General features: G+C 40.6%; 1 protein-coding gene across 4 annotated transcripts in view; it reads right to left on the reverse strand.

The window, feature by feature from the left end:
- Positions 1 to 4,270: 4,270 nt before the first annotated feature.
- DCBLD1 (discoidin, CUB and LCCL domain containing 1) overlaps positions 4,271 to 16,462 on the reverse strand; it is an 81,257-nt gene continuing 69,065 nt past the window's right edge. The window contains exons 8-14 of one of the 4 annotated variants that reach the window (XM_072141713.1): positions 12,405 to 12,529; positions 11,600 to 11,747; positions 10,004 to 10,120; positions 9,441 to 9,525; positions 9,196 to 9,242; positions 8,997 to 9,116; positions 4,271 to 8,077 (exon numbers count right to left, since the gene is read on the reverse strand). In XM_072141713.1, the coding sequence (XP_071997814.1) occupies positions 7,554 to 8,077; positions 8,997 to 9,116; positions 9,196 to 9,242; positions 9,441 to 9,525; positions 10,004 to 10,120; positions 11,600 to 11,747; positions 12,405 to 12,529 (1,166 nt within the window). In that variant the 3' untranslated portion in view covers positions 4,271 to 7,553. The remainder of the gene's footprint in view (positions 8,078 to 8,996; positions 9,117 to 9,195; positions 9,243 to 9,440; positions 9,526 to 10,003; positions 10,121 to 11,599; positions 11,748 to 12,404; positions 12,530 to 16,462) is intronic. The other 3 variants (XM_072141711.1, XM_072141712.1, XM_072141710.1) reach the window with 3 other exon arrangements.

Here is a 16,462-nt window from a genome sequence, read left to right on the forward strand (position 1 = left end):
TTTTAAGCTTCTTATGTCCTTGGCTTTACAAAAAAAAGGATTAGGCAATTATGCAAATGAGCATGAGGGGTTCAAGGCTCAATCAACAGCTATGGAGCCTGGAAGAGTAGATCCTGATGGAGGGCACACACACCAGCATTTGTCCTTGGTTTTCAATCCTTGATCCAAGTGGTTATGTCCTTTTATGATAAAGCAGAGATAAGGAAGAAGTGCTCTTCCACCCAAATGCATAGAAAAGTCTACCCTCCTGTAGACGGCCATTCTCTGTGCTGAGGAATGTCATGAACCAGAGCCTAGTAGTTGCTGTAGATTTCTGGTAATACAATTTTTCCCTTACCACCACAATGGCACTAAAAGGAGAGATTCCCCACCACACGAGACTGAAAGCAACTTGTAACTCTTTACAATTGGTCCCCTTCCTACCTCAGTTGTTTTTTGTCACTGGAGAAGCATGGAGCTGTATTCCCACGGCACTGACCAGTCTACTCTGAGGGGGGAAAAAGGCTGGAGGGCTATAACAGGGGCAGAATACATGGGCTTTAGGCTCCATATTGTCGGTAGGTTCCCCTTTTTGGTGGCACGTGGCTATGTGTAGCAGAGAGGGTTCCGGGGCACTATTGGTCTCACACTACCTCTCACTCCTGGTCTCACTTCTGGCTGCTAGGCAATCGTGATCTTCTGCAGAATGCTGGAGTGAAGAGGGGGAGGAGCCAATTAATGACTGACTATGACGTTGGAACAGCAGGTGGATTTAAAGTTCGGTGCCAGCTTGGCTGAGACGCCAAGGTACAGGCGGTCCCCTACTTAAGAACACTCGACTTACATACGACCCCTAGTTACAAACGGACCACTGGATATTGGTAATTTATTGTACTTTAGTCCTAGGCTACAATAAACAGCTGTAACAGTTATCAAAGGTGTCTGTAATGAGGCTTTATTGTTAATCCTGATTCTTATGACAACCCAACATTTTTAAAATCCAATTGTCACAGAGACCAAAAAAGTTCTGGCTGGGTTTACAATGATAAAATATACAGTTCCGACTTGCATACAAATTCAACTTAAGAACAAACCTACAGACCCTATCTTGTATGTAACCCGGGGACTGCCTGTATGTCTCTTGGCTTAGTGTAATACTGAGCTGTGCTGAATTGGTGTCTGTATGCCTTGGTGATTTATTCTATTCATGAGGTATTGCTACCAGAATGTCTGCATCTTTGCAGGTCTCCTGGTCACCAGATGCAGAAACTCCAGATACCCCTGCCTAGGTTTGTCCCTCCTTTTTTTTCCCCCCTTTAGTCTGCTTAAGTTGTTTTAGGTAGTTATTGAGGGCTATTTTGTCTATATGTTGGTATTTTGTTTAGGAGGTTGCTCAACCTAAACATCCCTCTGAACAAAGGATGAAGATGTTGGCATATATGTTTGTTTATATTTATATCAGTTCTAAGAAAAGGAGGGGCTGATTTAAATTTTTAGGTTTTTTTTGTTTTTTTCCCCCCCCATAATTTTCAGACCACCTGGGGTTGTCTGATTGATCCTACCATATACTGCCTTACTACAGTACGGCAGTACATGGGGATTTTGCACATCATGTGCAAATCATACATTGTAATAGCCTAAAACATGACAGCCTTGGGTCTTTGTGGCTGTCATGGCAACTGATTGCTCCGATGGCAATGATCCAAGCCAAGATGACAGCGCCCTTGTTCTGCGTCAATCGAAGGCTTAAAGGGAACCTACCACCACGAATCTACCTATAAAGGTAGATCGGGTGGTAGGTGGATGTATGGGACGTGAGGATAGCTACTCCACGCCCCAGTAGCTGCTTTCCCCCGCCTACCCTGTGATCTTCGGCGCGCAGCTCCTGGCAGCTGCGCGCCCTCGTCCGAGAAGCCGGAGTTCTGCGCATGCGCAGTAACTCCGGCCAAGATGCGCGATCTCGGGAACGAGGCGCATGCGCAGAACTCCGGCTTCTCGGACGAGGGCGCGCAGCTGCCAGGAGCTGCGCGCCGAAGATCACAGGGTAGGCGGGGGAAAGCAGCTACTGGGGCGTGGAGTAGCCGCGCCGTGTAGCCTCGTGTCCGGCTACTCCACGCCCCCGTAGCCGCTTAATTAAATTAACATATTAGGGCAATAAAGTTTATGCTAGGCTAGCGGGGACGTGAGGATTAGCTCTAAAAAGGGCTATCCTCACGTCCCATACATCCACCTACCACCCGATCTACCTTTTATAGGTAGATTCGTGGTGGTAGGTGCCCTTTAACACCCACAATCTGTGCTAGCGATGGTTGTTTGCTGGATTGTGCAGCAAACACCTGGTGAATATGAAAAAGGCTCAGCCTGTGAGCCCTCTTCATACTTTCCATTCCGCTACGGGACGTTCAGGAACATCCAAAAGCGGTAAGGTATTAATGGGGGGGCCTTTTGGAACTCCTCAACCTTGGGATCCTAAATGATGTGACAATGGACCACTTTGTTGTGAAAGGGTGTGTACTATCAATATGTAATAAACTGTTCCTATCTGTTCGCTCCTAATATAGATCTGACGGTAAACTCCCGTCCATATTTTTCATAACTCAAGTGTCCATGAAGCGGACTTACTACATGTAGCTGTGAACCGAAGTTCATTCCAAATAGAATTCAAATATGTTGAGAAGGCAGGAGGAGCCAGAGATCATGCATCGGGTATAAAAGCTTTTTGATAAAAAAAAAAAAAAAAAAAAGATGTTAACAACCATTTCTTTGCCTCATGAGGATTTGTCAGGGCAAGCTTTGTCAGTTGGAACATATTTATGATGTCTTAAGGCAGCGGTTCTCAACTTGGGGGTCAAACGACTGTTTCACAGGCGTCGTCTAAAACTCTTCAAGATTGAGACACCACTCACCTTCCTGTAATTGAATATTCTGTACATGCGTCTTTAATACGCACATAGATTTGATTTGGAGAACCGCACTGTATGGTTAAAGACCCTGCTTGTAGAGTAAGTCTCTGCCTACAGCTATCTGGCCGTCAGGAAGTGCATGTGTCTGAGCTGGTATTGTAATGCAGGGGAGAGTGGCAGAAGGCAGAGAGCACTGCAGTGTGCACACAAGAGAAGCTATTCATCAGAAGAATTGGACCATAGTCAGTAGATTCACAGTTGGATCCAGGGGCAACAAATTGTAAACACCAGGACGGATATAATTCCAACCTGTCTCCATCTGTGAAATGCTGAAATTTTTGTTAAAGGTTCTCAAATTTAAATCCCCTAGTGGTGATTACACAGTAATCATAATTTTTAATCCATTACTTTAATCTTACTCAGTTTTACTGTTGTTTTAGCACCTATCACTCGGTGATGGTCAGTGTAAAATAAGCACACAATTTCTGGACCCTCTAGTTCTGTGAGATGCTGTATGCTGACAGGGTCCAAGTTTATATACACTTTCATTTAGCTTCTGAACATACACTAGTATCTGACACATAGAAAAAAAAGACAAGAGACTTATCAGAGATTATGAGATCCGTGAGATGGATATAACACAATGATATTCTCAGCTCTGCTATATCTGAGCCATGACATACACTGTCATCTCTACTGGGCTCCCCCCTTGGGCCTTATCTGCCTGTAGCTTATAGATTTACTCTCCTCACGCTATGCAGAGAGAAGCTCACTCCAACATCAGACAGGAGAACAAAGGGGCTTTGTTCCGCACTTTTGTCTGCCTGTGCACGGTGTCCTCAGCTAAAACGGCTTGCACAGGTATTTAGGAAGTGTCTAAGCCACATGCGACCCAGCTGCGTTAGCCTTCATGCCACACAAATTAGGGTGTGTGCCGTACATAACTTGCAAATTATGTTGTACGCCGTGTGTTAAAGGTGCACGTCAAAAAAAGATGGTGATCTCTGCAGGCCAGTGCGGGGAAGCGACAGATTCATGATTTCTGGTGCGTGATCTTAGTGGATCGCTGCACCCAGCATTATACATGGAAATAGCACTTTTAGTGCATTTTCCAACTTCTAAGTAAGTGTGTCCTGCTCGACCCTAGACTTCTGATTTAGGGTCGGATCCAGGGGCAACTAAAATTATGTACAGCAGGACTGATAGACAGGTTGGAATCTAATCTGTGAATTGCTATATTTTTGTTAATAACATTGAATTAGAGTGTGTTATTTTGTTATACTGAGTATATTTAAGAATCTTGTCTTTGGGAATACCCCTTTAATTAAACACAGCTGGACTCCAATGAAGGAGAAGAATCATCTCAAGGAAGATCAGAAGTAAATGGACAGTAAAATATGCATGGATACTAATGACCATGTGATATGTTTTTCGTGTTTAATAAATTAGCAGAAATATCTACAATTCTGTTTTTTTTCTGTCAAGATTTGGGGCAGAGTGTACATTACTGAGCAAAGAAAAAAATTACCTTTTTTTTTTTATCTTGGCTGCAATGAAACAGAGTGAACAATGTAAAGTGGTATGACTACTTTCTGTACACAATGTATATTTAAATTACAAGTTCAGAAACTCAGATCATCATCTTCTACAGTTTCAAGGTAGAAACAAGGGGGATTAAACTATTGAAACGTACTATTGTCTTGTTTAGTTCATCCATGCCATATTAAAGCTCCATTGACTAGAGAAGTCTCTGCCTTATGGATTAAGAAGACATCTGCTTCTGTAGAGCAGATTTGCAGGGCAACGAGCTGGAATAATCCTTGTACCTTTTCCTGCATTATAGGTTGGATGTAGGTGATAATTCTGACCTTTCTGCTGCTGTCCCACCAACTAAGCTATAACTGTGTTAATCCTCCCGTCAGCAATGTGGCTGTGAGGGGAGAAGGTGAAAATAATTCTTAACGATAATTTCAACAGCACAGGTCTTTTACGACCCTTGTATTTTTGTGATTCCTTGATTTAATAAAGATTTATGAATGATTTCTACTGGCACTTTGATATTACTGATGTAGGGAGGGGGACTGTTTCCTGTCCCTGTGGGGTGGGAAAATCCTGCCTGTCAATGCCATTGTTGAGAGTATTTTTATATTTGTCCTTGTGGCTGCACTAGTTACATGTCTTTTTATCCTTTTGGAGGAGGCTGTACTTGAAGAACCTGTTGGTATAAATGTGACATTTTTATCCTGCTACTGAGTAAGGACACAGTCTAGTTACATTTGTCACTCCCAGCGCCTGATTTTATTCAGATGTGCATTACACAATAACAATGATTATTTGAATGTTTTCCAGAGCATCCAAACAATTGTTACTACAATCCCATTCAAATAGAATGATCCATAAAGAAGCCTGTACATTGGTGATGTCCTTTATATCACGAGGAATTAGTGACTTCAGCTGTGAGGCATGTCTATTGCATGATGGCAAGGATGAGCAGAGATGGCAAGGGGTTTTCTGAGCACTTTTACTACTCATAACCTAACCATGGATAGATCATTAGTAGCTCATCATGGGGGAAGCACTGCAGCCCTCATACAATACAGTTGGAGCTCTGTCCATATTGTATCTGGTGTACTGCAGTAGCAGCTCTCAAAGAAGTGCAGTGACCAGATGCATTACAGACTGAGCCGACTGCTTACCATTCATCAAACCACTACGATCATCTTCTAATTACAGAACATATGACCAGGTTATTTGTAGTATAGAACCCCGGCAAACCCATAAAATTAACATAAGATTTAAAAAAAAAAAAAAACACAAAATAAAATGCAAACCATGGGGAATAAGACAGACAGGAGGTGGATTACTAATCCAGAATAACACCTTTACCTGCTATCTTCAGTAATCGTAAAATGACAGTGGATACTACAGGAATTTGTGGTGTGTGCTATAAAATTTATGTGTAATGATGTGGGCATATACGCTCCAGCCACTATTAGCCACCCATGTCTATCCACCTAAAGGGGCCCTTCATCTACACTATAATACCATGCTCTTAGTTACCTGAGATTATAATTGTTCTTTGGTCCAGCCAAAGGCTTTAGTAAAGAGCAGAACATCAGATTTCAGGATTTCTTTGCAGAATATCTATAGCAATTACACACATATCTCTTGGGAAAGGCATTTTGTGTGTGAAATGCAGATAGCGACTTCTGGCTGCTTCAAGGACACTGGGTGAACTACTTCCAGCTCCCCGCACTCAGTTTATATAGTGTGAAACAGCTGATCAAACAGAAATTGCCTTATATATAAATTCCTGGACAATCCCTTTTATCCATCTTTTACACAGATGACCAATCACAGGGTTTGGTTGTCAGACACCAACGGATCATCTGCTTAGTCACACAGATAACTGGCTAGAATACAATGAAGGAGATGTTTTTTTCTGAGGTCATGGCCTTTTGCTATACTCGTAAACCTTGAGAAATGTGGTAGAAGATCTTCACCAATGTGCACAAGGCAGCTGGAACATAAAACGACATAGAAACAGATAAATATGAACCCCCATACAATTATAATTTATACTGTGAGATGTGTATATTTCTACACAGAGGCCTCATGCACACATCCGCTGATGTCCATTTAAATGCTTGGTCGAGCAGCAAAAGGACTAGCTCTACAATTTGTGTTTCGGCCCCTTGGCATAGCCATGGTGCATGCATGACTGTTCACAATAGACCTCATTGGGAGAAGGGAATTAGTCTCTGTTTGTATGGCTAGCTTGCAGCCCCCAAATACGTACACAACCCTGAGGCCTCAGTCAGTAGTTTCCCAGCAAACGGTGGGAAACATCTCTTTTCAATGAAGATGTTGAGGAAAAATGACAGGTGATCATTACCAACTCAGAGCCACCTCTAAATCCTGATTTACCAATATGTGACCAGCTTCAGGTTCTGAGAACAATATATTTTTTAACTTAATGGTAAATATGCATTAACAATGATGGATAGGATTGTGCATAGAAATTGGGATGTCAAAATGTAGTCTTGAAAAGTTACAGACATCTGAACCAAGTTGTCTTTTGCTTAAAATGCTAGACGCCATTCACACTTGTTGCCTTGCTGATGCAGCAGGTCAATACAGAATGGTAGGGATTGGTTTATTCAGACACTCTAGCTCTCAGTGTAAATGGTCTGATTCTGTATTTGGTTGATACAACCTCAGCCATGTGATCAGACCTGGTATAACCACCTTGGCACAGCCAGTAAGTACCTGAGTCCGTGTTACCATGTGGCAGATTGACTCCCAATCCCCTACACTGGAGAGGTACAATGGTTTAGCACTCCTGTTTTACAGGCAATATAAATTAAATTGGGATTATGTTAATCATTCACAGTGTAATGAGAGAGCACCAGAGAAGTCCCGGGTAACGGTGCCTGGGACACACTGCCTACATGTAGATCCAGCATGAAGTCTGTAGAAAATGATGAGTCTATGTTAAATATCTTCTGTACACATTGCACATTATTCACATGGAGCTGCAGATACTGTATGCAAAACCTTCACCGCCTGCAGCGTGTTTCCCAAAAAAAATCCCAAAATATCTATGTAAACACCTTTGATCTTGAGCAGCTATGCAGTAACATTCATGTGTGGATCAAACGCAGGAGCCAGTCATAAGAGAGAAGTTATTGCAGTCTGGTTTATGGGCTTTAAACAGTCCCTTGGTGAAGAGTAGCCATCTGCGACTAAAGCGCAGAACTGTGGCTTCTGATAGTCACCGCTGTCCCCCACAACCCATGTGCTGTGCCCTTTGGGGCGGTCATATTCACACTCTACAATCTGTATGCTGTGAGGTGTCTGGTAGTCTCCACCACTGTTCTCCGCACTGGAAGAGATGGAAAAACTGACAGCAGAGAAAGAGTGTTTACGGTCCAGAGTTGCCACAGGTACATTGTATCCAGAATCTGGAGAGAAGGTGTGGTCCCTCATTATATGGCGTTCAATGATGGGGGTGGCATACTCTGGCTCAGGATAAGTAAGCGGCAGCGCATACTCATTGGTCCTCAGAGGGCAGTCATAGTGGTTCTCCTTATCCTGCCCACAAAATGTGTCTTTGTTATCTGTGTCCATTGGCTTGAAGGTGGATCCTTTCCTTGTGACGGTGCCAGTGCCAATCATGAGGGACTTCTCATAATCTAAACAAGAAGAGAAATTGATTTAGTCCTTACTAAAGTTCTTAGCAATACAGTGATGGGATTAAATCCTGTGCATTGGAACACAGAGGAAAGAAAAGCACATTATGGAGTTTTTTTGTTATTATATTTTAGATTTCAATTTTCATGCTTAATTATAGTGCATTTCCACTAGGTGGCATACTTCTTCAAGATATTTTATGAACTTTGTATCCAGTACGAAACAGTATACACTTCCAGAAGAAACTCAGTTATACTGTAGATAAAATACTTTATCTATTCACTGGACTCACTTCGATGGCAGAAGTGTAATGGCAGAATATATGTGGACAATTTGTCATATAAGAGCTTCACTCTTCACCATGGGAATCCTAGTGGGAAAACACCTGGTAGTTAAATTCTTTATCTGGATCTCTTAATATGCCACTTTTTGGGCTACACCTGTAGGTAAGAACATGCTCCTTCAGGATCTATATTATACAGATACCCAAGCCAGGGATATGTAGCCAGAACCAAGAGCATCTCTAATAACTTGTGCCAGTGCACCGGCGTTTTATAGAACAACCCCCCCCCCCCCCCCTGTCGCAATCAGATACAAGAGGCTTAGTGGGGTTTTTTTTTTAGATCTATCCTGTAGAGTAAACTCCCTAACAACTAATTTGCCGATACCATCATTCATGATAAGGATAGAAAGATCTCCCTGTAATTAGTTAGGGTATTGTATTACATGGTGATAGGTATGGTCCAGAACTTTGTTGAGCACCCTCCACCCCCTGTGCTATAAGCTAAAGGCAACATACTAGGTCGAGCAGGAGTAGTAAGTATGTGGGGTGTGGATTTCATGCCCAGGCATATTTAGTATGTTAGAGCTGTGCAGGTGGGAGGAGAAATGAAGGAAACTATGCAGAAACACTTGTCTTACCTTCTGTGTCACACTTGACAAGGTCAAACTTCTGCACAACATCCTTGTCACTAGTGTAACTAATAGTAAACTCTGTGGACTGCTGCCTCATAAATGGCTGTTCAAGGTGCTTCCAGCAACCTGAAAAAGAGAATATGGACTTTATTATACATTACATTAGACATGCCTCATTATAAAGCTTCAGGTCATCTTCACTCACCACCATTTTGGTCTTCAGCCTTATACGTGTCTGTTTTTAGTCGTTTTCTGCAACAAAGAACAAGCTTCTTGGTTATCATAGGGCACATATACCATGGTGTATAGCATTATACCCAATTATGTAATTCAGGAACACTATAAAAAGGATTCACAGAAGTATTGCATCTGTTACTTGTAACCCATCCAATGGAACCAGTGCCTGAATGGGGTAGGATTTCCCATAATATAAAAAAAAAACCCACTTACCTTCTTGTTATGCATATACAGATGACAATTATGAACATGCACACCACCAACGCTAGTGTAATAAAAATAGCAATCAGTTTCCACCCTAGAAAAAAGAGAGACATGGATTAGTAATGGAACCTAAGTATCTAATTCAATCTTCACATAATAACGCCTATATTTTCATATGTGGAAAAAAAAATCTCTATACATGTATAAAATTATTTAAGTTCACAAATAAAAAGATGACACAACCTGGTTGTTTCCAAGCCTTCTGCTCTCCTTTCTTGTCATTTTTAGTAAAGACTTGTATTACGCACATCTTCCTCATACTACATAATATTTAATTGACCTAATCTATAATAATTCTTCCTATGTCACTGCACTCACAGACAGACAGCGTAGATCCTATCAAAACGGTAACACCGAACACTATTCAACCATGCCTGACAGTAAAAGACTTCATGAACACACACTACAAAGAAAACAAATTGCCCATTTGTTCAGACATTTCCACAATATATCAGATATTATTTTCTACTGTCTAGATAGATCTTGAACAGCTGTTAAGGCAGAAAACATACCAAGATCACTTTCTTCAGATGGAACAGGCTCAGTGATGTTCTTTTCTTCTTTCACAACTGTTTTACGATTTTTATCTTTTGTCTTTGTCCACATAGGATGAGTGGATGAGTTGTGAGCTGTGGAGGTAGAAAAGTTCCATGAATTCTGGGAGCACTGCAGATTTTCCCAAAGTACATTATTTAACCATTAGCTGAATTTCTTATGGATAAAGCTCTAGACCCATGCTCTGCGCCAAGTCATGTACATGGAGCCGGGTTGGCGATGTATCTAGGCTGTACAGCTTCCAAGTACTGAGTTTAACAGTCTGTGTGTGGACAAATGTATGGAGCTTTTGTCTCCTTAAAGGGGTATTCCGGGAATATGGATGTCTGACACAAAAACCCATGATGCTATAAATAAATGAATACAACAATACTCAATGTCATTAGTCACAAAACGGAGCTTAAATAATTTGATTTTATGATTTACAAAATCTATGGCCTCTCTAAAGTAGGTGGAGTTATCACTAAGATGGCCGCCACTGGAAACTACAAGTTCCATGATCCTTTAGTTCTCAGTAACTCCTCCTACCTTTTATGCTCTGCTCCCAGTGATGATGTAACAGGTTTTCTTGCTCTGTTACCATAGTAATGATGTGTAACTGCCAACACCACAACACTGACCATACTGGATGCACTGCAACCAACCGACTACAGCCAAACATAATGGTGATCACATGACCTGCCCAGGCAGGCGCAGGACATGTGATGTGGACATGTGACCAGCGGCCATCTTCTGTCCTGCAACGGACCGCACGGAGGAAATTAACGGACTGATTAAAGGGCCAGTAGCATTTTAATTCTTCAATACAGTCTATGTCATCAGCATTTTCTCCTAAGGGGAGCAAAATTTTAAATAACAACTAATTACACATTCGCTTATATTTTGAGTGCCCTCTAGTATATGAATTATGCTGATTCCTGGAATACCCCTTTAAGGAAGGTCTTTATGGGACAATCTCAGGAGGTATGCTACATACTGTATGGCATTATTTATTATCCCATGCCATGTACAGGGAAGCTGGAAAAAAATTCCAAATGTGGTGAAATTGGAGGAAAAAAAACACATTTTCATCACTTTCTTGTGGCCTCAGTTTTTACCAATTTCACTGTGTGCTCCAAGATGATATGTCTAATTAAATTGTCTAATACTTCGGTGAAAGAGCTGAGCGGGGTGTAATTTTTTTTCAAGACGAGGACTGTGCGACCTTTAGATTACTTTTTATTAAATTTTTTATGTTATGTAAAATTGTGTAAAAGATGCATTTCGGACATTTGGGCGCTATTTCCGTTATGTGGTTCACTGCCGACAATAACAGTTTTTATATTTTGATAGATCGGGCATTTTGGGACGCGGCACCCATGCAGCAGCGGCGGCGGCATTTAAGGAGACAAAGTCTTTGCCAGCAGCAATCAAGGGACTGCAGTTGTTAGTAATGGGTTTTTCGGCAACATTCTTAATAGCTTGCTGACAAATATATCCGTCAGTGAGCGTTAAGGGGTTAATATAATGGCATTTATAGCAACCTGTAAAAAAAAGTTAAAATGTTGACATACTTTGTGCAAGTGCACATCCCATAAGTTCCACCTTCAGTGCAATCCTTTGGTTCCAGGTCCGTGGTATTATCCGAATCACTCGAGCCACAACTGGAGGAATAAAGTTGTTACGCGTGTGGTCCTGATAGTTTGAGTTTCCATCCAACACCTTTTAAGACACACAAGTAAATTATCAGGCTCAGTATGACAACATGTGCAGACAATTCAAAAATCCCAACAAGGAAATGATCACCTCAGTGTAAGGATCATCTTAATGTAAGAGTGTGCTCGATAATGAACTATCTAGAATAGTTTGCCTTGGAGATGTAACAATTCATGGCCCTCTAAACAGGACTTGTTGTCAATTATGTTACTCATACACAGAATATATTTCTGGCTACTATGGATACAATTACGGAGTAGAGATTATGGAATCTTACAAAAGCCAGTAGAAGTATGTGTCATCTGATGTTTCTCATTTCATTTGGATCTATGGCTGGCATCAGCTAAAGGAGAAACTGGACCAAAAACTGTTTGATCCTTTACTAAAAAGGTATACACCTAATTCTCAGGAAGGGTGTTCTTCAGTCCCCACGGCTAATGTAGGAATGAAGCCCTCAACTATCCCCCCCCCCACCATCATCTCAAATATATGTCAATAAGAGGTTAATAAGACGCTCCAAAACATACTGGTAGGTTGTTTAGATTGTGAGCCCCAATTTGGCAAGCCCTGTGCAGCGCTGAGTAATCTGTGTGTGCTATATAAATAAAGAATTATTAATAAGGGAATGTCTGGATGGATCAGTCATTAAAAATTGGGATTAACCTTTTCTTCACTGTTTAGTGCTCCCTTGTAAGTCCGCCACTTGGATCCATCCCTTTTATAGCTGATGATATAAGATTTCACGAAAAAGTTGAAGCTTGGTAATGTAGATCCTGTAGTTACAATACCTAAAGCAAATCAGAAAAACAAAAAAACCTGAAGAGTTAGTATCCAGGAAAGTAATGATGCAATTACATTTAGTATCCATGAAGGAGATAGTATTGTCATAATGCAGAAAAACATGAGCAATCATCTGCATAAACGATCCTTTCTATTAATTTTTAAACCATACATATGAATTCTACACATTACAATAGGATCCAACCAATATTTAAAGAAGTTTTGGGGGACTTTTATTACCAAGATATATGAAAAGAGAATGGACCTGTATAGAAAGTATTACATAGGGGCGAGTGCCACAGGGCACACATCAATGCAAGACCAATTACTCATAAAAGAGACACTACCCATTTAAAAATATATTTAGGTAAAAATAGAATATTAAACTTCATTAAATTTCATAGCAGAAACATATAGGTGCCGGGAAGCGAACAGATTGTCAACTATATACTGTATGTTACCTAAAGTACATAGTGCTTAGCCTAAAGTACAAAGGCATCAAAATATCATGAGCGTTAATGGTGTGCCCAAAAAACAATAAAACAATGCATCGGAGTCTATACCTTAAATCCAGTAATGATACGTTCCCTACAGGACTTTGCCAAGGGGTAAAACCTAGCCTTTCTAGTTCCTGGGGCGAGCTATAGAAGGATCCATCCCCCCAATCTATGTATGTAGTATATCAAAGAGTGTCAGGACCAGGCCCAATCATATTGGTTTGATGTGAAAATAAAGCAATGCCTCCATGACCTGTATTATACACACAGCGAGCTACCACAAAGAACAAAATACATACATAAAACACTCCGCCATATAATATAAAATAAATACAGCGTGCTACCATATACCATGTAACACATCCTCCATGTAATATAATTGATCCTGCGTGCTGCAATATAGTATAATATACCTGTAGCGTGCTGCCATGTAATTTAACCCCTTAATGACCGCCCTATCGGGTTTTTACGGCGGTCATTAAGGGTACTTCTTCTGATGCGACGCCTTTCTACGGCGGCGCATCAGAAGAAGTTTTCGGGACACCGGGTCTCGCTGGTGCCGGTGTCGGGCTGTGATATCACAGCCCAGACCCGGCACTAACACCCGGGATCGGAAAAACTCCGATCCCGGGTGTTTAACCCCTTGCACGCCGCGGTCAAGCATGACCGCGGCGTGCAAGTGTGTCCCCCGTGGATCGGACCCCCCCGGTGTGCTTACCGGGGGATCCGATCCCTCCTGCCGCTGCCCCGGGTTCCGACGAGTGACCCGGGGGCTGTCGGCTCCTCTTCTCACCGGGTCCTGCCTTCCTGGCAGGACCCGGCTGTAAGTAACTGAGCATGCTCAGTTACTTTCACTATACACTGCAATACAAGTGTATTGCAGTGTAAAGGCTTGAATAAGCGATCGGATGATCGCTTATTCAAGCCAAGAAGTAGAAAATGTAAAAAAGTAAAAAAAAAAAATTAAATCTTTTTATAATATAATTAAATAAATAAAATAAAAGTCCCATAATCTCCCCAGTAACACATAAAATGCAAATAAAGTATATAAAACACAAAACACGTACATATTTGGTATCACCACGTCCGTATTAATCTGTACAATAAATCTAAATCAATATTGAACCCGCTCGGTGAACTACGTAAAAAAAAAACTCGAAAAACTTCCCATAATATACAATTTTTCATCAAACACCATCACAAAAAATGTTCTAAAAAGTGATCAAAAAAAGTTACGGTACCTAATATGATACGACTGAAAAGAACAACTGTTTTCGCAAAAAATAAGCCCTCAACCAGATCTGACAACAGAAAAATACAGAAGTTATGGCCCTGAAAAGTTGTCAATAGTAAAAACAATGCGATTTTCTCCAATATTGGTTTTGCTCAGGAAAATTGAGCAAAATAAGAAAAACTATATAAATGAGGTATCACCGCAATCGTAGTGAACCAGAGAATAAAGATAAAATATTATTTTTACGTTACGGTGAGCGGGGGGGAAATGCTCACAATCCAAAATAAAAATTGATGATTTTGTTTGTGTCCCCCTTGAAATAGTTAATAAAATCTCATGAATAAGCTTTAGACTCCCAAAATAAATTATTTATACATTGTATCTCATCCCATAAAAAATAAGCCCTCATATGTTTGCATTACCAAAAAAAATAAAAATTTATAGGTCGTACAATGTGACAATACAAATCTGCTGTGGATGGCGCCTCCATTCATTCTATACTCGGCCGTGCGCCCGTACAGCAGTTTACCACCACATATGTGGTATCAGTACACTCGGGAGGAATTGGGCATCAAGCGTTGCAGTGCGTTTCATCATTTAATTTATTCTGAAAATGTCAGTTTTGGCCTAAATGAATGTATTTTCCAAAAAAATTCCATAGTTTCTAAATCGCAGGTCCATATTTTTTAACCCATGTGAAACACTTAAAGGGTTAATGGACTTAATAGAAGTTGTTTTACATATGTTGAGGGGTGAACTTTCTATAGTGGGGTAATTTATGGGGTTTTACTATTATTTAGGCCTCTCAAAGTCACTTGAAAGCTGAGTTGTCCCTCAAAATGTGAGTTTTGGCAATTTTCATGAAAATAAGAAAAATCGCACCTAAAGTTCTGCACCTCATAACATCCTAGAAAAATGACCGGAAGCATAAAATATCATCCCAACATAAAGCAGATATTCTGTAAATGTTAATTATCAAACTTTTTGGGTAGTTTTACTTCCTGTCTGGAAACCAGAACATTTCAAACTTGGAAAATGAAGAATTTTTACAAACTTTTGCCAAATTTTCACTTTTTTTCAGAACGAAACGCAAAACTTATCACTTAAATTTTATAACTAACATGAAGTACAATGTGTCACGAGAAAACATTCTCAAAATCACCAGGATATGTTAAAGCGTTCCGAAGTTATAACCAATTATCGTGAGACATGTCAGATTTGAAAAATCGAGTCTGGTCATTGAGCTGAAAACTAGTGTCGGTGATAAGGGGTTAATATATATATATAGTATATAATACATACACCGTGTGCCGCCTTATAGTATGTAATACATACAGTGTGCCGCCATATACCATAGTGCTGTCATAAAATATAAAACACATACAGCGTGCCACAATGTAGTATATAATACATAGAACGTGCTACCATATACCATATAAAACATACAGCATGCTGCCATAAACCATAAAATATACACAGTGTGCCGCCATGAAATATAAAATACCGGTATACACAGCGTGCCACCTTTTAACATAAAATAAATACAGCGTGTCGCCATATAGTATAAAATACATACATTGTGCTGTGTGGAGGCAGATGTAGCAGAGTTGAAGTGTCCACCGCAGCACTGCTACATGTTTCCACCTTAACCTGCTAGACATCTGTCCCGTCACATCTTGCAGACCAGAGGGGGAGAGATGTAACAGGGGCAGATGTAGCAGCAGTGTTGCTTCTGACAGATGTAGCAGAGCTGAAGTGGAAACTTCAACTGTAGCTATATCTGCACATGAAATTAAAAAATAGGCTGCACACCACAATATAAAAGAGTGGGTACTTTATTCACCCAAGTGCTACGTTTCGGATCCTCTTCAGAATCCTTTCTCAAGCCAAGTGCCAAGGATACAAGTTCATTCTTATATACAAATCTCTTACAATCATGTCACATTATCATGTGATCAAATGCATATATCAACACAGCAATACATATTCCATGTGATCATAATGTGTACATTCAAAAATACATTTCTACTTTCCAGTAGTGACTTATCAAATCCATAAAACATCATTTATTTAGTGCAAGTGAAGGATTGTACCTGACACATTACACAGCTCTTAGATCCTGTTCCCTGGCATCCTAATAATCCCACTACGCATGTCTGCAGGTGTAGAAACACTTCCTGGTAGAACCAGCCAATCAAATCTCCCTATTT

Source organism: Engystomops pustulosus, chromosome 3, assembly GCF_040894005.1.
Source record: "Engystomops pustulosus chromosome 3, aEngPut4.maternal, whole genome shotgun sequence".
Lineage (NCBI taxonomy): Eukaryota > Metazoa > Chordata > Amphibia > Anura > Leptodactylidae > Engystomops > Engystomops pustulosus.